This window comes from Diprion similis, chromosome 2 (genome assembly GCF_021155765.1).
Source record: "Diprion similis isolate iyDipSimi1 chromosome 2, iyDipSimi1.1, whole genome shotgun sequence".
NCBI lineage: Eukaryota > Metazoa > Arthropoda > Insecta > Hymenoptera > Diprionidae > Diprion > Diprion similis.
In genome coordinates, this window is record NC_060106.1 from 15,000,279 (window position 1) to 15,026,021 (window position 25,743).

The following is a 25,743-nucleotide window of genomic DNA, read 5'->3' on the forward strand; positions in this document are numbered from 1 at the left end:
ATAACAGGTGTGTAATACGTCAATGCGGTTTCTATAATTAAATATTTCGCGTCACTTTCTCGGTGAAACAACAAGACCGTTGACGCGTTCGTTGCCAAAGAAAAGAGAACGAAGCTGCGCGTTTAGTTTCAACTACGTGTACACCTACCGTATTCTTATTGTTCTTTTCTCCTTTTTTGTCTCTGGAACACCTTTTGTTTCCCCGTTTATCCTTCTTCAATTTCCTTTCCGGTTGAATTTAATTTATGCCCAACCAAGGTACACGTACTTTACGATCGGATTCGTTACGTGCCAAAGGGCTTCACTTAACTCCGCGAGCCGTTCCGGCAAATATTCATCAACTCTTCGTTGTTAAGCTAAGTTTTTTTTCTTTTTTCTTACGAGAAACGTGTCGGGCGCAGGTGACTGTATGCCTAAGCTGGATTATGCCAAGTGGGCGATGAACGCTTCTGACGTCATCATCACATGTGCCATTCATCGAGGTTACCGAGTCACCGCGAAACATGCATGTGCCTTGTACTTTTTTAACAATCTCCTGTCAAACACCGATTCACGGCTCAATGTTTTCGGATGATTCGAAAATTGGTTCAGCAAAAATTACTTTTTTTCATCCTACCGCTTTTTTCTCATCCGGGACAGCTTAAATTGCCGCTTGATATAGAATGAGAATAAAAAAAACTGGAACGATGAGCGTGGCTGGCACATCTGATAATCTCAAACCCGCGGCATCATAAGCTCGAGGCAAAATTTTTTGTATACCGTTAGGAGAATACAAGTATATTACTCGAGGTATCTGTGCTCCTCGTTTATGGTGTATAATTTTTGAGACGTCGTTGAACGAGACTCGTAACGAAATATTTGAGGATTATTTTGTGTCGACTTGCGTAGATGTTGGAAGAATCGGATACGTCATCGGAGATAAGCTGTAGGAAAGATGGTCTGAATCTGGAGAAGGGAGACTTCAAGACGTCGATCGAGAAGGCGATAACAAAACTGCCTCGAATACAGCACCTGGTGAGTTTTCATTCAAAAGCGGTCCCATTATGCATGAATAAATTTTACTCCCCGTGCAGTCGCTCCCGACCGCGATGAGGAAGAAAAACTTGTTTTAATCATTTAATTGGTCCTCCAGTGTCACGAGGGAGAAAAACCGCCTCCACCTCCGACCCAGGAATCCAGGTGGGAATTCCCGCGAGACAAACTGCGGCTCCAGACGGTCCTAGGTCAAGGAAACTTTGGGCAGGTAAATTTACTGCGCCGATGTCGCGAACACTTTTATACCCAGTGTAACACACACACACACACACACGTCGCTCAACGCACGCCTCGGAGTCTTTGGACTATTGTAACGAGGATGAAAAGCACAATTTCCTGCGCAGGCTATTCAATCCGCAGGCCTCGCCTCGTGCGTTGCAAATTGAGGCTTATCACCTTCGCGCAAAACCGGGAGAGTCAGAGAAAAAGAGAGAAAAAGAGAGAGAGAGAAATTCGTTGCATTGAATCGTTTTGTGCCCCGAGCTCTTTGCAAGCCGACACACTTCTCCAGCCACGTGTGTGGTATTTATTGATTGAAATATCAGGGCATCGCGTTACCGAGACTATCATGCAGTATCACATTCGCGTATTTCTATTTTGCATTATTCGACTTACGTGTAGCGGGATCCACCGACTGTAGTCGTTAAGTGATTACGCAAAGTGTGCTTCTGACGTACCATATTCTCTCTGTAATGCACTCGCATCGTGTTGCTTTTCCTACAGGTCTGGAAAGCCGAGGCCGATGACCTCACAGGTCACCAGGGCACGACGCGACTCGTCGCTGTTAAGACCGTCAAGGAAGGCGCCTCTTCCAGGGAGAAGGAGGATCTCGTTCGGGAACTAGAAATCATGCAACAGTTGGGCAATCATCCGAACGTCGTCACCCTCCTTGGCTGCTGCACGGAGGAAGGTTAGTGTCGATTGATTTGCATAAATCATCCATACTTGATCGGAAATCTTTTTCGCCTATGGATCCTCCCTGGAAATTGGGACCAGAAGTTATCCTTGCTAATTCGCAGATTATGCTAATAAATTTATAATGTACCTTCTTCACGCTGCGTAAGAACACATCCTGAGATAATCTACCGTACATAATGAATGCAATGGCGACGTGTCCGTCAGACCTTTGTTCACGAGTCAAAGGCGAGGCATTGCCGGGATATACGCGGGATTATTGTAATTGTTGTCGTGGAAACGATTTGCCATCGGCAAAACGAGTTTCGGAGAGGAATAACGTTGTAGCTTCTTTATTTTGCATGTAAATGTAATCACGTGAGACTAGAGTGCGCGATTTCGTATTTCAAAATGACGAGCTAATTCGTCTTGCAATTTTGATGTATCGATTTTTTTATTCTCATATTTTGAGAATAAAAAAAACGGGTCGCCAAGTTACGTGAAACGTCGACAAGCGTTGTGATTATGGGTAAGTTGAGAGAGGAATTTGCTACCGCTGTGAAGCGAATCATAACAATTTTTAACAAACAAAGGAAAAGAATGGCGCGTTGTTATGTAATTGGTAATTGCAAACACCGATTGGAATATCAAAGAGCGAAGATCATCATAGCGAGAGGTAAACAGATAGATAATTTAGCGATGATTTCCTAATTTGTTTAATTACACCGACGCGGCGTTGCGATATTGCAGATTATTTTTACATTATATATGCGGCGCCGTTTTGACCCTCTCGAGAAAACTGACGGGGCTAATAAATCCTGTATCAGAAATCTCGCTCTATCAGCGTAATTCTATCCAGCGAAAACATGTTTGTCTGTTAACAATAAGAAGAATTTCGAGTGTGGATGCGATTCTCGATCGAATCAAACCGCGATCTGAACACTTTGAACACGCGTATTACGCGATGCAATTTTAAACTCTCGCCTCGATTTACTTTGAGGATCATGTCTACGACCTGACTTCGCCTATGTGATGAAAAAAAAAAAGAAAAACAGAGAAGAAAGAAAAAACGCCAACACCTCGAATACGACGTGAATTAACGCGATTACCATTACTCACCGTATCATACTTTCAAATTCATGACATAATTGTGCAGGGGATACGCGGACTCCATTGTCACAAAACTCTCTCGACCCTCGCCTCCGAATATTTCCAGCCTAAAAGCTGTGCTTGAAACTTTACAGACAACAAAAGGTTCTCCGGATATATTTCAGCTTATTGTATTACGTGGAGCAAAATTTATGGCTGGTTTTCAAAATATGCGCATTGTTTAATTGACACGCTTTTGAATATGTGTGTGAAATTTTCGGTGCTCCGAAAGCGATTTTTGCACTTCAGATTCCGCATTATTATATAGAATTTGCAAAAATTTTGTTCGTTATGATTTTAAGAATCTAGATTATATCTGAAATTTTAAACAAAATTTATATTTATCATCGTATCGTGAAACTCGGATTTTCTGAATGATGTAAAAATCGGATAATTTGTGATAAAAGAAAAAAAGAAAAATATTGTAGAGTGCCCATTTCCTGGTCACGGTTCACGGATGCGACCCACATATCTCGGGATTAATTACGGAATATATTTTATCGTGTCCCGAAATCGGCACGAGGTCTAATTCATTGTCATGTGCAAATATGATACTTGAAACAAGAGAGATATAAAAAGAGAATGAGAGGAGACCGCGGCTGCAAACGAGTGGCATTGCCAAGATTTAAACAAGCTTGTCCATCGCTAAACGGTGGGCGGTTTTTTCGTCTGAAATCGGGTTTTGACTCGAATGATCTACGAGGGTCAGTTTTTTTTCCGTAATAAAATAGAAACCGAAATGGATAACCGGTGCGGGCGGTTCGATTGTAATCTTTTGATCCTTTATTCTTCCTCGAAGATCGAGTCTGCAGGATCGGCTTGCCGCTGCAGTTTGCACGCCACGGGGTTTCCTTAATCGCCTTCGAATAATTGAAGATCCAGATAGCGGTGACAAATTTCGACTATTCGCGTGTCATATTTCAGACAAGTGGTAAATTTATTGCCTTATTATCCCGCGGTAATTATTTCCCGATAATCGAGTGTCGTTTTTTCACTTCCGGTGCATCGATGAATTCCAGTTTCTGCAGGGTACTGGTTTGTTCATTCAAATTTAGGACCGCATCGTATTGCAAAATCGAAAAAAACATAAGAACTCAGTTAAGAAATGGAAAAGCTGGAAATTTCGAGACGGCAAACGCGAGACGATCGCGAAAGAATTTGTCGAAAAAGCGGTTTCTTTGAAACAGAGATTATTTCAAGATGGCTGACATTTCGCACACTCAATACCCGACAAGCACCGCGCGGTGGGCGTTGAATGCTATTATTTAACATCGAACCAAGAGTGAATATATAAATTTATAATGTTCCACCTACAAGCTTCGCGCGTCCGGAGGAAACTCCTGCAGGCTGAGAGCTTTGCATAAGTCAGCTTCATCGGACGCGCCACTTGAGTACCAAGACGTAAGGACAAGACGTTCAAGGTGTTTGGATAATTTTTTCCGATTCGTATCATCACGCGAACGCAGCTGAAGCGGATCTTCAGATGCAACAGAACTTGGACGCCTCTAGTCGCATCTGCTGACGGTTCTCTCTCTTCTCCTTATTTTTCCTGCTCCTCCGAAGCGCTGACGTCACGATTGAATACCGGAAAAAATATATTTTACTCTAACAAACATCTCGGAATCTACTTGATAGCTTTTTCTAGCGCGTGTTTATACGCCTTTCGCGATAATCCAGCTTGCAGTTGCATCGCCTGCTATTGCAAATTCGTTATTCGATCGTTGAGTTTCGATGCGTCTTGAATTTTCAAGCTAATTCTGATGGATCGCGTTCTCATACCGCGGTCTCAAATCGTTTGTATCTCCAGCTCTCCCGGCGTGCAGAGTAAACAGCGATGGAGAGATAAAAAGGAACCGGGTGGGGTCAGCTAACAATCGCGAATTATTAGGCGGGCCTGGCCGCCCAATACAAAAGTTATGGGGGCCTTAAGGGCCCGACAAAAGTGCCCTCATAAGTTACAATCAGGGCGTACTGTGGATGGCTGCCCACCTATCCTGGAAGCTCGGCCACAATACGCGTTTTAAATGCACCATAAATACGCCCTTAATACTTCCAGGAGCCCGGGAGGGTTCCATGCTCGAGTGATTTTCTAATCGTACCGATGCATGCACCATTGTTTATAGTTATTACATATCGTTAAATATTACGGTGGCACGTATGCCGCTGCAGTCGATGTTTTCCCATGAGGTTGCAAATCAGGCCGCGGCTTCGCGGACGTCGATAATATTCCATAATTCATTACCCCATCTCAACGGGATGATATTTTGCTAAACAGAACGCCGACGTTCATTGCTAGCCATCGGGATGAAACCAATTTCGCTTGCGACGTTACGCAAAAACGTAAAAAAGAAAAATTTACGATTAACACGTTTGTGCGAAAGTCTCAATTCCAATTTACAAGCTAGCCGATATGAAACCCGCCCCCTAATCGTTCCTGGAACATCGCGGTATACCTATACGTGATATCTTGATCCAGGAAAAAGCGAAAAATTCGAATATCATTAACCTGTCAAATAAATTTGTTTGCTCGACGCACGAAATTTTCTTCGATATGCTGTATGATGAATGAATTTTAATCCGTGGTCGAATGAATCATCCACATGTAGGTTCATGTGTTCGTATTCTCAGATTTATTTCTTGTAAACAATTTTTACGAGTGAACAGTGCCAAAGCAAGAAAAGAGAAAAGAAACACCTCGGGCTGGCATGGAGTTTACGACCAAGCCGTGAGCCACTTTTCATTATCATCTGGGTAACATGCACTTGAAGCGATAAACGCTGTGTGCAGTGATACCGTCGCTAGCGTTCCTCGATTCCCGGCTAACAATCTAATTATGCAAATTGCCCACCCAGAATTGAGCTTGCAAATCAGCGCGTCTTACAAACACACACGTATGGAAAATACGTTTAAACGCCAATTGCATTCAAGACATGCAAGCATTTATATCAATTATTGTATTGTTCTTGTTGTTATCCTCATGCTGTTGTGAATTTTCTCAGTAACCGCAGTTAAGCCTTGCAGCACGAAATGCACGCGGATAATGAAGCAGCCGGCAATTAAACGCTGCGCTTAAATGACCTCATCGCCGAACATTGACGCGTGCATGGTGTGGTTTGCATTTTTCATGTATTACCAACGGTTTAGTCATAGTTCGTCACGTTCACGGCTTAAGCTGCAGCTGCACGTGGGTCTCGATACGATGATAAAAGAACTGGTTACAAGACGCCTACCAATCTCGGGATAATTAATCACCGAGGCATTCACGTCAGCTGTTTGAAAGAACAGATGTAATTGACTGATGGAGAATAAAAAGAATTTCAGAGTTTCGGAATACAGCCGGGCTTGAATGGCTCGATCAGGTTTTTTGGACCTGCTTTAAACGGAAAATTCATTTTTTCTTTTCTTTCATTTTCAGAACCCCATTACCTGATATTGGAGTACGTGATGTACGGAAAACTCCTCGCCTATCTGCGTGATCATCGTACTAGACAAGACTTTTACAATTTTAGCGAAGATTCGGCGGCTCTGACTTCCCGGGATCTCACCGTCTTTGGCTACTGCGTTGCGAGGGGTATGGAGTACCTGGCTTCGAAGAAGGTGAGCGAACTTGAAGTCACAAAATTTTGAACCCTTTGACTTGCGGCGACAAAAATAAGAGGCGGAATCGCTGAGCGTTGGTTTCATTTATCGCCTCCGCGTGTCTCTTTACAAAGTGTCACTGGGTCAGCGCGACTCGAGCTCAAAGAGAACAACTTGTATAATCCGAAACGTTTATCTGGGTTAACGTTTCAGTGTGGTGAAAAGATGAAGAGTGTAAATGTTTCTCGTAAAAAATTCGTCACCGTTATTCTTCCTCCGCATTGCATGAATGAGCTCTTGAAAATGGCTCTTGAATACTTTGACTCGATTGTTAGCTCGTGTATTATACTTGTAAACTCGAGTTGTAAAACGGTGACCGTGGAAATGTATAAAGAAAGAAAAAGAGAGCGAGAGACAGAAAGAGAGAGAGAGAAAGAGAGAGTAAAAAAGCCCCGAGAGGATTGGTATTGCGGAACAAATTCCGTCCAAGGACTTTTTTCGAGTTGGGAAAATATTTACTTCAAATATTTGACACTTTGTAAGATTTGAAATATGTGTCAGTCGGCTTTTTGGGGTTTGGAGGTTGCCAGCGTGTCAAATGAGCTCGTGAGAAATGAATATCCAAATTTTTATCGACAAACATGTGGTTCGCCAAGTTTCTGAGAATTTTTCACGTCGAGCAAGAACCGAGGTGAAACCCGAACTAACAACTATTTTACCCGTTGTAAACATTTAACACGTTTCGTAAAATATAGCCAATTCACCGTTTAGCAGCAGGAGAATCATACAGGTTTGCTTTCAGGCGACTTATCGTTTTTATCCACGTGCACAATTAGCATTTCCATGGAAATCATGAATACATGTAATAGTAATTCCCGCGCCTCGGGAGTTCCAAGTAGACAAACAAATAAGCCGGATCGTAGGTATGATCATCCTCAAATAATTAATTACACTCGTTTCAAGTTCTCGGTTCTTTGCAGAAGGAGCAAAGGGACATGTGTTAAGGGGTCTACCCAACTGACGAGCAAAAAAAAGAGTTTTTTGAAGAATTTTTTTAATAATTCTCAACTATCAATATTGATATAGGTTTAATAAATACACTCTCGAATTGCATTTAAAAAAAATTTAAACAGATCTTAATCACTTTTTATACACGTAAATCGTAGTTGAAAATCGGTCTGAAAAAAAGGTATATGGGTCTGCGGTGTTGATGATTTTTCGGAGATGGTTTACCTGAAATAGGATTTTTGATATTGAAAAAATTAACAAAATGGCGGCCATTTTTCGAAAAAGTTGAAAAAGAAAAAGCTTGATAGACGGTTAATAGTTAACACCCATTCGGGACGCGTCTATTGCACCCGATGGATTCAACCCAGCGACAAAATAAGTCAATGCCAAAGTTCGCGTTGCGCTTGTTGCACTTTCGCCACTCCCTAGAGGTATGATAAAAATAATCGGCGACGGTGGAAAGAAATGTATCTACAGGTTTCACCGTCTGCTTTTGACGCCCCCGCAACATGCACGGTTCTCCAACGGCTAACGATAACGAATGGCTTTGCGAACGGCGTTGATCACCAATATTTGTGTCTCGGCTGACGCAGGATCATCGATTCGCGTCACCTTTGTTGGTTTCTTACTTCGAAGCATTGTACGTGCATACAGAATATAACGCGTCGCCACGGTGTGGATATCATTGATTAATCGCTTCCATTTTATGCCTGGAAATTTGGAAAATTATAAAAATTTACCAGTTAAGCAAGCTTCTTAGCCTGACAAATACTCATGCTCTTTATTTATTAAATTATTTCATTCGTTAACTACGAAAGTTTGTCTGAAAATATGGAAAATAGGAAACACTTGAATTATAAAAGTAAGCCGCATACTGCAATTAGACATCGATACTTCATTTCAAATCGATTAAAATACGATTGCTAATTGTATTTAGACGACTATTTTCTAAAAATCGCTTGTCAACTTTTATCTTCTCTCTTTTTTTTACCATATTTTGTAGATGCGACATTCAATAAATTTTGTACAAGGCTTTCGTAGAATTTGTAATACTGAAAAGTATTCAACGTTTACCAATAACAGAAAAAAATATCCAGCTGATTTAAGAGTTGTGATTTAACAGCTCGACGCTGAACGTCTGTGTATTCTGATTCAATAATTGCGGGTAAATATATTCGGTCGCTAATGAGCGGTGTACAGAGTCACGCGCCGTCTGCGTTACGTTTTGCAAAAATTTTCTTCAAGGCTTAGAATCGCAGATTAAATATCATTCTCAGTCTTTGCGAGGATAGCAAACACGAGAGGTTAAATAGGCGTATTGAAATGCCAGCCGTTACGCAAAAAGTGTTAAAGTAATGTCTGCGACAAGCAGTGAACTTCTACAAGCCATAATATGTATTCAAATCTGGAAATTTACCCGCAGAATTAGTCGGGATTAACAGATTATTCTACACCCAGACATCCTAATTACATTATATACATAACGAGGAATTAACCGTAATTTTTTTTCAACTTATTCCACAGATTATCCACAGGGATTTGGCTGCCAGAAACGTGCTGGTGGATCACAATAAACTTTGCAAAATAGCCGACTTCGGTATGTCGAGGTTTGCCAATGAGGATGGTGAAATTATAGAAACAAGACACGGTAGGAATGCTCTTCCCATCCGATGGATGGCCCCAGAATCTCTTATCTATTCGCTTTTCACCACGAAAACGGACGTCTGGAGCTTCGGGATCCTGATGTGGGAAATCGTGACTTTAGGTGAGCTAGTTTTTCCCCCAAGAAATGCTTTTCCTCGTTTAGTTCTGGCGATTCTAATCAAAACTCCAATCAAATTAATGGACGTTGTATAAATATAATAGGTATAACCATTACAATTAAAAATAGAAAATTATGTTAACAATTTCAAACCCTATAAAAATCTCAACAAATTAAAAAAAAAATTTTATTCGAAGTTATATAAAGTTTTGAAATATAATTGCGAAGAATTTTTGCGGAGAATGACTTTTTCCGGTTAGTATGAAATTTTGATTTCCCAACATCAAACGATCTTCCTAAAATTGAGAAAATCTATACAACGATTACTTCGTGGCGTGAAAAATTCAAGTGTTTGTTAAAAATTCAAGCTTGGGGATTTTTGGGGATGAATCAAATCCTGAATTTCAAATATTTCAGGTTCTACGCCGTATCCTGACATGACGGCGAGAGAAGTGATGCGCAATGTGCAGAGCGGATATCGCCTCGAGCGTCCTTCGCACTGCCGAAGCGAGCTCTTCAGGGTGATATCGAGGTGCTGGCAGGCGGATCCTGATCGAAGACCCGAGTTCCAGGTCCTCCGAAGGGACCTGGCGCAGCTCCTGGAGGACAACATGAACGGACACTACGTCGACTTGGAAAGCTTCGCCTCCGAGTGCACCGACTGAAACGGAACGCTGAGATTCAAGGGTTGCACCTTTGATTCTGCATCTGACTTGTAGCTCCGCGTCTCTTCGCGACAGCATCCGGTGTCGTTGGAAGTGAATCTTATTCGAATCTTCCTACTGTTGCTTTGCGAGCATTCGGAAGAGAGTCTCGAGGTTCAACGGATTTGAGACGAGCGTTTTTACCTTTTTTATGATGATCAATCGGTCTATTCGGGGTGACAGAAGCTTTTGGAAGAGAGTTGAAGCAACGTCGGTTGCTCTCGTTTTCTTTTTTCTTCTGATTTTCATCTCGTTCATGTATCATGCTTTGATGCTATTTTTCGCAACGTATTCTCCTGAAAATTTTCACCTTGCCATTACTATTGGACGAATGTCGTCAATTACACTGCTGTCTTTTTCCGAACCGTTACTTGCTCATATATGTTTAATTTAATACCCAAAAGCACCGTGAAGTATGTAGAATTCGTTACGATGAACGTAGTGAGAAAGTCATGATTTTTGTTCTTCTTCTTATTGTTTATTATTTTTTATTCTTTGAAGGGTTGATATTGAAATATCACTCCAAGAACCAAAAGTCAGTGTACTTAAGGAGGGAATATTTTTCGTGTGTTATAGTGATAGTTAATGATTGAAAAATATTGTGTGAAATGTATTTAGGAAAGGAAGAAAAAAGCTACCTGCTTATAAAGTTTCCTGTGGATTTGAGGACGTTTTTATGCTAGAGAGCTTGACAAAATATGAGTATTCTGTTTTTAGTATTATATTATAAGTATGTTATACACTATAGTATATGATAAGAGTTTAAGTAGTCCTTCTGGTGATGTAGTCGCCATTTTATCGATACACATGTTTACGTCGATAAGTTTTTTTTTTTTTTTTATGATAAATATTCATCAAGTTATGAGATATTATTATGCCAGAGTGCAATTGCAAGTGATAGTATGAAATATTCTAATCTACGTTATTCCACTTTGAAAAATGTCACGTATTCAAAACCGAAGTGGATCGAAAAGCTTTATGGTTAACGTTTAATTTTGTTTTTTATTCTTCGCTGTGAGCTCATCTGGCATCGTATCCAAAATATTCTTACGAAGATTGATAAAAGCAAAAACAAAAACAAGAAAAAACAAGGAACTACAAAAGAAAAAAAAACCTGTAAATATATAATATCACCAATCAAAAACACAAAAATATAAAGTTTTCATGTTATACTTATTATTCAGCTCGTAGTAATCCGTAATTGTATGAGATAAGTTTACATTTTACAATTATTCTTAATCATTCTAGTCTTTCGACAAGTTTGTGGCGGCGATTGGCTGTATCCTGATTACTAGTATACATATATATATATACATATATTATAACGTAGAAGACAAAATTTGAGATACAAAAATTAATAATTCAAAATTCATGATTGCGATTCGGCTGTTATTATTTGTAATGCATCCGCAAAATTACTCAGATGTGATAATATATCTATATCTTATTTGCCCAGGTGTCTAATGAAAAAAAATTATATATATGTATTGATTAAAAACGTTAAGCCAGTCAAAGCTCCACCTCTGTCAGTTGATATGTAATTTAATAAGTTTTTACACCTGTGACTTCTCAGTGTATTTTTGCATTAATTTATTTTTACTATCATATTTTCATTCCTTTTCATATTATTTTTTTTTTCTTCGCGTTCATTTTGAAAATTATCGACGTTACGTACATCACGCGAAATGTCGATTTGAAAAATTGTTGTTAAATTTTCTTTTTCATACCTCTGCGCGCGCTGCAATTGCAGGAATAGCGCATCACTCGCATGTTATACACACACCTATATACGTATACAATACATATACAAGAAAAGAAAATCTGCTTAGTCCCAATTATTGTGTATTGAGCATTTTTCAACTTAAACCTATCGTATTTTCAACACATCTGTCTTATCGTTTTTCATCCTTGTCCAACTCCCAGACCTTTTTCACTTATATCCGACCTCATGCAACTCGTTTTGCACAAAATTGCATCACGTGTCTCTTTCCTGCAACGATCGAAGCAACTGCGGATCAAACCTTACCAAATTAGGCTTCACCTAATGCTCAGCTGGCTCTGCTTGCGTTGCACTGCTGCAATTGTGAGCCAGGCCTTGGCGCAAAGTGCATATCATGTTGAAATCTAATTACGGTAACCTGCTACCGCGCACTTTATACATGGAATGAAAGAAACTTGAGATGCAATTCAGAGTTTATTTGATTGGTAATCGATGGGCTCGACAAACTCGAGCAGAATTTCAATCTCTGAAATTAACACACGGTGCATGAGCTGCGCATTGTATGTATCTCTTTTTGGAACGGTTTGCAGACGGATAATTAGGCGGCTATTACCTCCGCAATGCTGAGTCCGGTATGAACGTTCTAGATTTTAATATTTTGTACTATATATCACCATGCACTCGACGTGCAACAAAGATCAACATGTGTAATTTACCCGAGAGTCTACGCGAGCATGTAGGTATGCATACACTTTGCGCACTTAATTAAATTAATTATCGTCGTATATACTGTACGTGCAATTACTCTAGTTTAATTAAAACGGAAGGTGGATAAATAATTACAATAAGCCACTCGAGTCTTCCAGATTTCTTGAAACGTGATGCATGTGAGGCTACGAAATCTGTTTACACATGTCTGCAATTCCTTCTTTCTCAGAGAAGCCCAAACTTTTTTTTTGGGGATTTTTACGCAAGTTACTTGTGAGAAAAGCCATTAATGTAGTGTCTCGTTCGAGTAATTATCCAATTCGTATTTCACGATAATTGGTTCATAATTTTCACGGTTATTTTCAAGGGCCGAGTGGACGCGCAATTGTGGGTAATAAATTAGATTTATCGGCTTAAAGAGACATTTGCCATTTGGCAAATGGAAAAATGTAAATTCAATCTTGTTGTAATTAACTTATGAATTATAACTTAATTTCTTTAGAATAATGAAAGAAAAGTCTCCGACGTGACTAATTGTACAGGTTTTTCACGGTCATTTCAATTTACTGAACATCGGTAATTGATTATCTACTTACATGGAAATTAAGCAATTATCATGCAGCAGAAAAATAACTCTGTTATCGTAAGCTTCGTAAATTCTAAATGATCTCATTTCTATTATTATATAAAATTTGTTGATCATAGCGAAAACAATTTCTACACATCGTACACGATAAAAGGAAATTTGCATACAATATTTTTTATCGCAGACTTTCAGTCAAAACATGACATATGTCGTTTCTTCCGATTAATAAACTCTTGAGAAAAATTATTTGTTAAAATATTATATCCGGTTTACACAATAGCAGCTTTATTTTCAAAATATCTACGAGCCTGAGAGTAAAATTAGACTAATTGAAACAACCAGTAATTATTTAAAAAAAATTCAATTCAATCGTTTCCTTGTATCAATCGCTAATTATTTATAGTCAACAGAGAAATTTCAACGATTCTTAGGAATCCTGAAATATCTTCGGTAATCGAAAAATTTGTACAGTATTACCGTATGACAATATAACAAAGCATGATCACGAGTTTATTATTTCTTCTCCGCTAGTCAGAATCAACTGAAAACTGGTCCCGTTATAATTCAAATAAGAAGCGCTGCTGTCGCCGGACTCTTACCCGAAGATGAATACGATTTAGATACAGTCGTGTATAATAATTCTCGAAAGACAGAGGTAGATACGTACGTTTGTCCAAACATAGCAACGTATGAGACGCGCAATCAGGTTCCCGGATGTACAACACACATGTGTAAAAATACGCACACTTTGCAGGCACAGCGCTAAACCAGCTCCGAGGTTTGCCGTTCAATATTTATGAATAAATAATGGGTACAATTGGAGAAAATTGAACCAACGAACAGTCAAATAACGGCACAGCATCGTAAATCGATGGAAGACATTTTCGTTTGACGTAAGGAGAAATTCTCACCCGCTGATTTTCACCGTGAAAATTTATAAATAAATACCATCGATCATAAAAGTGATTCTCGAGGTAAAATGATCCACATATCTGTAAATAATCGTAAGGCATCGCGTATGAATTATGTCTGTAAGGACAAGTTTATAATACCAGTAGCAATTCCATTCAACAGGTTGAATTCTTTACTTTGCGCGAAGTAACGAGCGTGCAATCCATTTCCGTCCATGGCGCCTTGGGGCGATGTATTAGATTCGCGCGAGCCAGATTTTTTCATTACCAAATTGTCGTTTTATGCTAATTTATTACTCTAGTCGAAAGTAATTCGCCGTGATTTATCCGCGGCTTAAGGCATATCATCATAGTTACAGTTGACGCGGTAATGGCGATAATGCTGGAGAAACCGAAGGACTCGAGGAGGCCGTATATCAACGGTTCCTACTCCAATGGGGGGGGGGGGGGGGGGGGGGGGGGTTGTGAGCTTTGCATATTTTTACGTCAAAACGCGTGTTATACACCCCGATATTCCGCGTGCGGAATTCGATATATAGTTGATGCGAAAGTATCGGACGTCTTCACCATTTACAATAGACCTCATATTATCAACATGACATTATTTACGTCAGCGATGAAAAGGAAAAATGAAGAAGGAAGAGGTCACGGGACTCTAGTAACTTCGTATTTCGTGCTATTTTCCACAGTAGATACACTTCGCGTGGTTTTGATGCATCGCAAATTACTTTGTGTCTTGTGTAAAAAATGGTAGATGAAAGAATAGAGTTAGCAAAAAGAAGGACCACGACTAGACTTAAATTATTCGTTCATTTTGATCATTTTGGATTGGAAGTTGCAGAGCATTATTTGGCGAGCGTGTAATGTGGAATTTGTCACAAGAGAGAATCAGCGAAAATTTATGCATACATATTCATGGATATTGATATAACCCGTTCTATGCATATGGGTACAAAATTACGAGAGTTTAGATAAATATTGACGTGCCAAGTATTTCTAGCTTTTTTCCTCCGCTATAATCTAAAGATAAATCGCAATAGAGAAGAAACTGAAGAAACTGACGGTGATTTAATTAAACAACATCAAGATTTCCCTCACGGAAAACAATCCTCAACTTTTCTTGGGTAAGGGTTGGCTCCAGTGATAATAGATAATTACCTTTAACGAATAATTTCGTAATAGAAATTGTCAAAGGCGGTTAATTTATTCGCGATTCAAGTCTGCTACTCGGTTTTTAATTAGAAACAAGATTCCGTTAAGAAACATTCGGTACGAAATATTAGCAGAATAAATTTGTATAGACGGTGATAACGGTACAGCGATACCTCGCGAATGCCACGTATCATGTACTAACTCATTTCTAATACTGGAAACCTGTGATTATAATTTTCAGAGTGCCAAACGAGAATGGAAAGGGTAACAAAACAAAATTTGCAAAACAAGTGACGAGGTTGTAGTTAATTGACATATGAAAAGAGAGGTGAAATTTCTCGTTGCCGTAACTTGTTACGGATAGCAATTCACACGGCATGCACTTAATTCAAAGAATACGGAAAGAGCCCGCCAAGGAATTTACTGTCATTAACTTGTGTCTCTTGTTGAGAAATGTCGGGATAGTGAGTGAAACCTCGAGGTGTAAGAATAGATCCCCTTCGTAATTCCGGAGGTGATAACCACCGACTATGAGATCTTGGGTTTCCCTAGAAAATATATTTTTTCTCACTACGACGCACTAGGTCAGAGTGAAAGACTTTCCCCTCAGAGATTATTCTGACACTAGCGCGTGGCTAACTTACCTCGCCTAGAGTCATTCGAATAGCACATTCACCGGTTCTCACCGGCCTCGTCTGCACGGTCGCGTGTGTACCGGTCTGGTCCAGCTGGATGCTGGGAGGCCCTGATTGGAACTGGGTCAGTCGACGATGCGACAATACCTGCCCATTACGGTGGAATATTACACGCCTGAAAATCTCGCACGTATTTATACGGCGATCGATTCTTTGGGGTAAAATAATTTTTATTGATTTTCCTCGTTTCTTTTTTTTTTTTTTTGTTGTTTTATTTTTACTTTAGTTGGTAAATCAACCAACGAAGTGAAAACCTGGTGGAAATATTGGTAAAAAAAATGACAAACACTCCTCGCGAAACACTCGTACATTTCTTGTATCTTTCGATGTAACCGTAGTCGCCTTGGTTCGTGTTTACATCTGGAATGAAAGTATTTTGGCTCAAGTGGGACATTGCGGAGGAATCTTCTCGTAACGCAACTTTTTCACCTGTGACGATTCGAGTTTAAGCTGTTGAACAACTTTTACGAGTCTACAGTGCGTTTTTAATTATTGAATATAAATCGTTCTCGATCATAAGAACAGGGTAATATTTTGGCGCGATGGTTTTTAACCAAAGAAAGAAGATATATGAATCTGAAAATCGTCTTACAATCGACTTAGTCGGAAAAATTCATCTTATTTTGTAAATAATACACCGGATACTAGACGGGTCGAGCAATGTGCTGTGTAAAATTAGAACCTCGTGAATACCAGGAGTTTCTATTGCAGTGTGCCACTTTCCGAAGAGCAGTTTAACTTATTTGCGTACATTAAACCGATGTAACCTGGTATGTCGCATCGCGATCGGCTATAAAATCGTTCCAGGTATCAAGAACCACCTTCAATACCAGACGCACAAGCAAAAAATAATCGGCACTTTTCCGCTTTCTCGATCAGGACTGGAACAGAATATCCGGGATGATAGAAATAATCGTTGTTTATCACGTTTCGAACTTGTACTGCTCTCTCCGAACCGCGACGACCGCAACTCGCAAGGCAAATCGATGAGCACCATAAACTCACGCAGAGACTGTGACGAATGCAAGTCTTGAGTACCGAACATTGAAAACTCCAAGTGATTCTGACCGATGAATTGTAAGTGAAGATGATTATCCGTTACATTATTAATAACACCATTAATTTGCATCCTCGTTATGTTTTTGAGGAATTATACTCGACGATGCATTGCAAATGAGTTAACCGAGACGCAGCATCAACGTCAGAGACAATCAACTATTCATGTTCAATCTGCAATGCATCGTTACCTTGGCCTTGACCCACTGCAACTTTCCTTCGACCTTCTGTAATAGTTGGCAATGATACGACGTTAAATCTGTCGAAGGGCAGGCGATTGCTTTCACCCTTTTCTGACCCTGAACCTCGAAGCTGCTTGGGGCGATCAGAGGACGACGTGAGTCATGCTTGTAATTCGACGAGGACAACGTTCTCCAGTCGATCCGATCAGTCTGGTCGTTAAGCTTTTGAACTGATCGCCACTCTCTATGATAAAGATAAATTCCAGGTGTGCGATACCGGGTACGCAGTGAAGTCGATCAGAAGTTCTCAAATCCACTGGGTATTGGTCTACTGAAGCCTCTCTAAGAAACCTACTAACGACTTCGACGTGCAACTGACACCGTATCAATTGCCGTGTCACGGTCTTCTTACTTATGATTGATGACTCGGAAAAGAGTTTTGACTTTCACCCGAAATTGGATCCCCGAAAAAATGCTGGAGTCATCGTCAAAGGCGCGGGTAATTCCGTCGTCGAGAAGACAGCATCCTGCGGGGACGAGTTTCTGGTCGAGGACGAAACTGTACCAGAAGTGCAATTCGCAATCAAGACCTGTTCCAGAGGATCTCGATCGAAGATATACCGTCTGAGCTGTACGGAAAACGGTACCCAGGTACAAACGAGTAACTGGCAACGTGTGGCCGACTTCCCGGTAGGGCGGCGAACGCTGAGCGTTTTCTCGGTCACGGTTGCTGACTCTGTAACCCATGTGCAGAATTTCAGATTCGCCAGTGATTAGCCATTGCAACGATGCCGCAGGCCTGATATCGTCTCACCGGAAAGATCGAAGCTGCAAATGGCGATGGGAGAGCAAGCGAGGATTCGTTCTCCGATTTTCGAGTCTTCTACGATGGACGTAAAGTGGTTTTTTGATGCGCGCGCCATCAATGTCTCGGGAGAAGGCTCTCGAGCTCACGACGTGAACGCGAGTCTCTTTTGACCCACAAAAACAAGCTGAGGACTCGGTCGCTGGCGCGTTTTACCCATTCCTCACGGTCACGAGAGTCTGGAAGGACGGACGGAAGATCAGAAGATGCAGACCAGCGTCGCGTCTTGACGATCTGATCTGTGCAGTGAATCCAAATTGTTAATTTTGTGATTGACTAGATCGTGGTGTGGTAAAAAGTGTACCGTGTGATTCATGAAGCACTCGTTATTCTTACTTCTGGATTGAGATAACAGTGTGCGATAATGAGGATACCTAGAAGAAGCATGTGTTTCCTGGTGGTAAGACACGTCGGTTATTCATAAACCTATGCACGCCTAGAATGAGATGAATAGTCTCTTATCCTTCAAGCGCATTGTCACAAAATCATGTAACTCGTCAAACCAGTGCTTGAACACATCACGCGCAATACTCTTCAGACACTCCACGTGGTCCGTCTTCAATGAAACGTTCGACGGCCTTTTTTCATTCTTTAAATTTGAAGGACGACTGGTTGTGGGTTGTTTCGTACGACTTTAAACTGATTTTCGATTTTAAAGTGTACGTTATAAGTTTTACGGTAGTGATATGCTAATTTTTTATAGCGAGAATCGGCTTCACCGAGTCTAACGTCTGCCGAGTTATTAATTATGTGTATATTTTTTATTCTCATCTTTCGGGATTATACTCGCGCTGAAGGCAGTATCAAAACATTTTTACACATGCTACCAGCCGATCAAACGGGCCACAGATTCTGCTTTTTCTGCGGTTAGTAGGTCACCGTTGACTACATCCTAGATACTCATCGCGAATAATACATGCTCGCTGTCACATGAACTGAGTGTACCTACTTGAATTACCGTCGCTTCCGTTTTACGACTATTTCACACGTCCTTACCGTCGCTTTCCTCAAATACACGCTGTTACTAAGCATCGATACTACAAAGACACACACACACACGAATAAAGAGAATAAAGCTTTTTCACCAAGCTACGTTATAATACTCCAAAAGCCATGGATCAGTAGATTCGGGATAACGATTTTAACGCGATGGACTACTTTGAATCATAGAACTCGTCAATTTTTTTCCTGACGCCTAGTTAGCTCTCCTGGCTCTGGTCGCCACGACGAGAGCCGACGAAGAGGATGACCTGGACGACGTCGGATTTGAAGACGAAGAAGATTTGGCCGACGATAAGATATCCACGTCGTTGAACGTCGAAGGTGGATTTTTTGAGAAAAAGGAACTGGAGATCAGGAATGCGGTTCTCAGCGTAAGTCAATTTTCCTGGTTAATTATGCGAGCATGTTTAACGAATCCTTAAGCGAAATCACGTATCTCTGTCCGTCTATATTTCTCAAAACCAGGAAAACAATTCTTAACAGGCTGTCAAAGTGCCGGAGAAACAGGCTCAGCTGAGCCAAGTGTTGCCCATAATTCGGAGCATGTCACCGCCCCAAAAACGAGCAATGGCCGTTTTGGTCACAACAAGAATGTCTCACAATGACACAACGCTGCCATTCGATAAGGTCGAATCGCTGTTTGGCGGTGACGATAGGAAGAATGTGTCGAGGGATTTAATGCTGCCGATCAGCATGGATATCGCAAAAATCATCGCTGACGATATCCCCGAGGATTTGCCAGAGGTGATTACCATTTTCAGCTGTAATAATAAGTCGCTACAACTTCTTCAACTGTAACAATACATATACGCATGAATTTTTACGCGCTAGTAGAAAGTTTCTCAGTTGTATTTAGCCTCGTCATTTTGGTCTGTCGTTTTCTCTGAAACGTTTTTTTTTTTCTTTTCTTTTTTTTCATCTAAACATCGGCCGTTTATTAACGCCGTTTACCATAAGTACAAAACGATATTCCGTTATCCATCGCGTTTCTCAAACGGCAAGAAGATTCCTTCGTGAGAACAACGTCGTCGTGCCACTTTCCAGCCTTTGCAGTACATCCATCGGGCAGTGCGATAGACAATGACACGATCGTTTATCGCGCTTGGATTAATTTTCCTTTATACACTCCTCTTCTCACTCCTCTCATGCTATAATCCATGCAAATTGAAAATAATCCTCAACATGCTTTCCCCTAATGATACACTTCGGCCACTTCAAGGCTGTCGATAAACTTCGATTTCAGTTGAAAGAAAGAAAAACAAAAACGCCATTTTCTTTTTTTCTGCTTAAAGGCACAGGAACTAAGGTACTACGTACCTGTTGGAAAAAGACGGCGTCCTCAGTATTATTCCAAGCCTCGACGCCCGTCGACGATGAACCGACGAAATGTGCATCCAGGTAAAAATCCTTGACTGTTAAACACATCAACCATTTTGAATTGTTTGAACCGATGATGAGATAACTTTTGATTTTCAGACGGACCTCGACCGACTCTTCCGAGACCAGGAAGACGACCAACGGAAGTAAAAAGAAGTCCCACCGAGCAAGAATGCACTTTTTTCACGTCGACTGTTTGCCTTGAAGCTGCGGACTACCCTCAGTTAGTAATTTGTTAGTTAATTATTGCTAGCGATTGAAAATTTTCACGGATTTGAAGGTAAAGAAATATTCTCTATTTCAGCGAAGCGATATTGAGAAGCATCAGAAGTAACAGGGAAATGATATCTGCGCTACTCGCTGACTACAAGTCTCAGAGCACCGTGGAATCTTACGATGACAGACTTCCGATTGCTCTACCGTTGGAGAATAAATTCGAAAACAGATTCGAAAGCAACGAGATCAAGAGGTGCGTTCATCGAGTAAACTGATCTAAAATTGGCTAATTAATTATCTATCCTTCATTAAGTAACAACGGTTTCGTTATCAACGATTACATGCAAGTAGATGAATTTTCGGCAAAAAAAAAATAAAATGCCGCGCTGTTTTAAATACTGCAACTAGCGTAATTATTTCTCTTGGGTAACCGTCTCTCAACCGCGAGTCCAACAGCTGTGAATAAATTGTCAAAACGGGCGAATCATTTAACATCACAGAATGAATTTCTGAATTTGATCTAAATTACGTAATTTTAAATGAAAACTTCTGCTGTATTAAACAGTACTGCAGGACCGTAAAAGGTAATCGATAATGCAACTTCAGGTTAACGAGATATAAAGCAGTATCACCCTGTCACGAACGGAGAAATTCTCCTTGCGAAAGATTCGATGAAAATTATTCACAATCAATCTCCGCAGCGACGCGTTGTACACTAAATTTTAGCAGGCATAGATTACGACGAACGTACGTAATTGGAAATTGGTACTTTAGCAGGTGAAAGCTTGAAATATGATTGGGAACACGACTTAGATTAAACTCTATTAGCGACAAGGATTTTCGCGCCAAGTCGATTTACAGATATCTCTAAAAAATTTTCCCATCGTGGCGCGTAGACCAAAAATTTGACCACTTTCATCGAGTTTCTAAAATCTTTATTTTTCCAAGAACACTCAAATCATCTAACTTCAGGCGTGATTCATTGCCTGTAGCACGCAGATGAACGATTTTTAAGGCGCGCTTTTGAAACCTCGAAATTAATAGCGAAACTTGATTGTACAAAAAAATCGTTCGCTCACTAACTCTGTTCGATCCGTATCAATAGATCGGACAATAATTCCCCCTACGCAGAGAGCGTCGAGGAGGGATTCACCTGTCCGTCACAGATCAGGTACGCACGCCCGCAACTCGCGAGAGCAGCATCCGGTGACTGGAAGTACATCATCAATACCGGTGAACACACGCAGACGCTGAGGCTGGAGAAATGCACGTGAGTTGAACTGCACGCACATTTGTGTGATGGTTGTATTGTACAAACTGCTGTGGTTCGATGACTTATGGCTTCTAATCATCGATTCGTTGCTGACTAATCGGCGTGTTTAGCACTCCGAGATAAATTCGATGGTAAAAAGTTGACGGAAATTATTTCTTTGCGACGTTATCGTTACTCAATTCTCCATACCAACGTCCCGAGGTGATATTGTAATAACATAAAAAACCCAACACGATCGTTGAACGAAGGAAAACCCATTATGTGCTTACACAAGAAAGAAAATGAGCAATGAGGAATGGGAATAAGAAACAGAATTGCCTGCCCTCCGACGGGGATGACGGCTTGGAATAAAGTCTGAGAGTAAATACGATTCTTGATTGGATACGTTTTATTCCTATCGCTCGGTCTTTTTATCACCCGACAAGCTGTGCAAAAAGTTAAACTACCTGCGTCAGCCGCAGCACACGCGTTCCAAAGCGTGGATAATTGTTTCACGTATATTTATTATAACGTTGGTACGTGAGTACTTTGTACAGATAAATATATAATATACCTATGATTTACTAGAACGGTCTGCAAAAGTAAAAGCGACTGATCGCATTCACGGGTTTTGTTACTCATAAATCATTTTCTAAACAGCCTTACGCGAGTCGATGAGATTGCCTAGCGTACGTTTATAATTAACGGGTGTTCCGGGTTTTGCAGCACGCATTTGATACGCGTTCGTTTCTGTTCTCAGTATGGACAGAAAAGCCAGCACGGTTCTATTTTATTACCGATAAATATCATCAGCGCTTAATTGTTTCTCCACTTTGCTAAACGACTTCGAATAACCATTTTGTATGATCTTGTCGCATCGTAGCGAGTCCAAGTTCACGCTTGATACTTTAATTACGCCCTTGTTTTGCGCAGAAAACCTCAGAGCAGCTGCTCCTTCGTGTCTGAGAACTACAAGTCATCGTGCACGCAAGTGTTCAACTACCACCGTCTGCTCACCTGGGACACGAACCTCGGTCTGCACATGGACATCTTCAAGATCCCGACATGCTGCAGCTGCCATGTTCTCGGTTACTCGGACCTGTATCCACCTCACCGTAAAAACCCTCCCTCAAAACTGAACGAAAAGTTTCCCGGGGTCGAGTTCGTGGCCGAAGACCAAGCCGACAAATATCGCGATTTTAGCAACTCCGGGAACAATTTCATCTCGAAGAAGAGTCCCAGCGCCAATTTCGAGTCCAGCTTTATCAGCGGTGGTTCGAGCCCTTCGTACGTCGACGACGCGGCTTCCAGCTCCAACTACAACTTCTTCGAGAAGAAGCCAAGCCCAAATACCACACCGACTACTCGACCCATCTTCACTCCCACCCTGAGGACCAGGGCGAAGAAGCCCTCCGGGGCTTCAAGGCCTTTTGACAATCTGCCACAGCAGCATGCACCCAATACCAGAGCCCCTGGGTACACGGGCCCCGCGACGAAGCACAGACCGAGGCCCAACAGACCCTTCAGAAGGGAGTCTAATACCCAGCTCGACTATCCAGGCAATCAGGAAGTGGATGCAACCAGCAAACGGTGATTGCTTTATTTCCCGTGACAATTAGTTGGTTCTTTGTTTCGTTTCATTGTAACGTTGCGAGGTATTTTACGATTGTTGGTGCGATTTACGGATAGACGGTTATTTTAAAAATTAATTGTGAAATAGCTTGACTTTGTTGAGCCTGTTGCCTTTACAGATTTAAGTCAGTTATTAGTTCCGCGTTATTGGTGATAATTGATTAGGAAATTTACATCTTGGTACGATCAACGATTCACGGAAAGAAATTGACGCGAAGCGTAAACTGATCGTTCAGGTCATTTAAAATATTTCGTATCTGATGAAATCGAACCGAGGGCTGTTGGCATTTAGAAACTCTGCTGTATATTTCAACGTCGTTAGTATTATATTCCTATTACTTGAGATCTCTATTTTAATTCTAATATAATACAAAACTGCCATCTAAGCTTTGAAATATTTTCTTAGATCTTACGCAACGAGTAGCTTCTGGTCTATTCGAAAACCGCAGTGATAATTATAAAAAGAAAGAAGTGGAGTAGGCAAAGAGAAAAAAATTGGCGTAATTTTTTTTTACGTTCCTTCAACAATCGCTCCATTTTTCTAGGTATAGTCAACAATTTGACCAAGCCGTTGACGCCACTACCCGGGTTCAGGGCGGATCCTACAACGAGGAATACGATGACCCCCCGCGCAGAGTAAATTACAACTATCATCCGATAATAGATTTCTTCAAGCCGGAAGCCTCGATGCTTCAGTCTGTTCAACCGCAAATGGCTACGCAGCCATCGCCAGTGCAAAGTTCCAACGCTTGGAAGCCGATGATTTCGGCTTAGGAAACCGATACTGTTTTCAAACGTACCTGAAATTTTTTATAAGATATATATTTATTCGCGACCAGATCATACACGTGTTTCCATACGAATTCAAAGTCCTCCCATGCTATGATTATACTCTGTTCTGTCGGTTGGCAAACGAAATGACGAGAAAGAGAATTAATTAATAATCGCAAATCTATCCTCGTTTCTTCCTACTTTTGAACATCAGCACGTGTTCATTCCTTACGTCGTTTTCCTCGATATATTTATATCCTTCCACCTCTATGCACTTCATTTTTTACTTTCATTTTTACCTTTTTTGTTATTTATGATTTAATTTTAAGTTATCTCAAATTTGTACTTTATAATAATATATATCGTATATATATATACACGAATAAAAAAACATTGTTCTGTAGTTTTAAATCAACCTTACGATTAGAAAAGAATAATTTTAATCCTTTAAACTCGAAGACACGTAGAAATGCGAAAGTGTTCGTAGCAAAAAAACCTTGTATGTGAAATGGACCAAGGAACAATATGATAGTTTCATTTCGACCGATAAAAACTCTCGAGGACTACCGTCGACAGGCTCCACATAAAACTTAGACCAGATTATCCATGCTTATTTTCACTGGTAAGGTTTACCCTGTTACAATGTGTAAAATTAATACTGAAAGTTTACCCGAGAACTTTCTCTGCAGGCAATATCACTGATAAATAAATGAAATCAAACTTCGATCATGCTTCTAGAGAATTGAATGGCAAGCAAAATTGCAATATAGTGCAATATTTCATCCAAAGTCGAGTCAATAAATTTCTGCAACACTCCGAAGGACTCGGAGGTAGAAAAAAGTTGTCAAACAATCGTGGCAAATCGGTTACCAATTTTGCAACCTATTATTGATCCCCGCAATCGTAATAATAATGTAACGTACAGAGATTCGCAATTCGTACGGCTGGAAAATAACGAATTCATCGTTCAACAATATATGTATAATCTAGTGACGTTTTTACATGCATATATCGGTTCTATTCAACCGATTCATATTTTATGATTTTCTTACTTTCCGCCTCGATTTGCCAAGCGTATCGCTCGCAACCGTGCTCACAATCGCTTGTCGCAGACGGAGGGACTTTCTTCTGTCTACCGCGCAGTTTACTTCTGTATAAGATTCAAGAACCGGGTCTTGTGTTCCGTTATTTTCACTCCAAACCGCACGCACACCTTCTGATCTCATTACCGCTAATAAGCATCAACACTGTTTGCGTTTTAACTTGCTCACTTTTTTGCGCTGTAAGTCATTTAACACGATTTTGCTTAACATTTTATGTCTTTCAGAGAGCAAAAATATGGATGATTCCGTTCATAATTATACGTCTGGTGAAGGAAAAACGTGAATTGATTAACGCTGGAATAAACGGTATCTGCAAAAAAAAAAAAAAAAAAAAAAATTTCGCAGGAAAGAAACTTTCGCGTTGTTATGAAGAAACACAGTCAG

General features: G+C 40.5%; 2 protein-coding genes across 3 annotated transcripts in view; both read left to right on the forward strand.

Moving 5' to 3' along the window:
• Positions 1-10,164, forward strand: part of LOC124415917 — a 106,930-nt gene extending 96,766 nt beyond the window's left edge. Inside the window, exons 3-8 of the mRNA XM_046896645.1 lie at positions 889-1,014; positions 1,133-1,243; positions 1,759-1,945; positions 6,494-6,675; positions 9,190-9,430; positions 9,845-10,164. Coding sequence (XP_046752601.1) covers positions 889-1,014; positions 1,133-1,243; positions 1,759-1,945; positions 6,494-6,675; positions 9,190-9,430; positions 9,845-10,092 — 1,095 coding nt within the window. The 3' untranslated portion in view covers positions 10,093-10,164. The remainder of the gene's footprint in view (positions 1-888; positions 1,015-1,132; positions 1,244-1,758; positions 1,946-6,493; positions 6,676-9,189; positions 9,431-9,844) is intronic.
• A 7,869-nt stretch (positions 10,165-18,033) lies between these two features.
• Positions 18,034-24,390, forward strand: LOC124415926 (neurotrophin 1). Of its 2 annotated transcripts, none has more exons than XM_046896669.1 (9): positions 18,034-18,406; positions 19,206-19,379; positions 19,492-19,752; positions 20,301-20,406; positions 20,485-20,608; positions 20,690-20,854; positions 21,707-21,871; positions 22,787-23,443; positions 24,031-24,390. In XM_046896669.1, the coding sequence occupies exons 1-9, from the start codon at positions 18,371-18,373 to the stop codon at positions 24,257-24,259; spliced, it is 1,917 nt and encodes a 638-aa protein (XP_046752625.1). In that variant the 5' UTR covers positions 18,034-18,370; the 3' UTR covers positions 24,260-24,390. The 2 variants fall into 2 exon arrangements, with proteins under 2 accessions (XP_046752625.1, XP_046752626.1); XM_046896670.1 differs by having other exon boundaries at positions 19,210-19,379.
• Positions 24,391-25,743: the final 1,353 nt, after the last annotated feature.

Coding starts and splice junctions, on each gene's coding strand:
- LOC124415926 (XM_046896669.1), top strand. CDS start 18,371: ATGAGGATACCTAGAAGAAGCATGTGTTTCCTGGTG. Junction 20,407..20,484: donor CCGACGAAATGTGCATCCAG/GTAAAAATCCTT, acceptor TTTGATTTTCAG/ACGGACCTCGACCGACTCTT. Junction 20,855..21,706: donor GAAAGCAACGAGATCAAGAG/GTGCGTTCATCG, acceptor CCGTATCAATAG/ATCGGACAATAATTCCCCCT.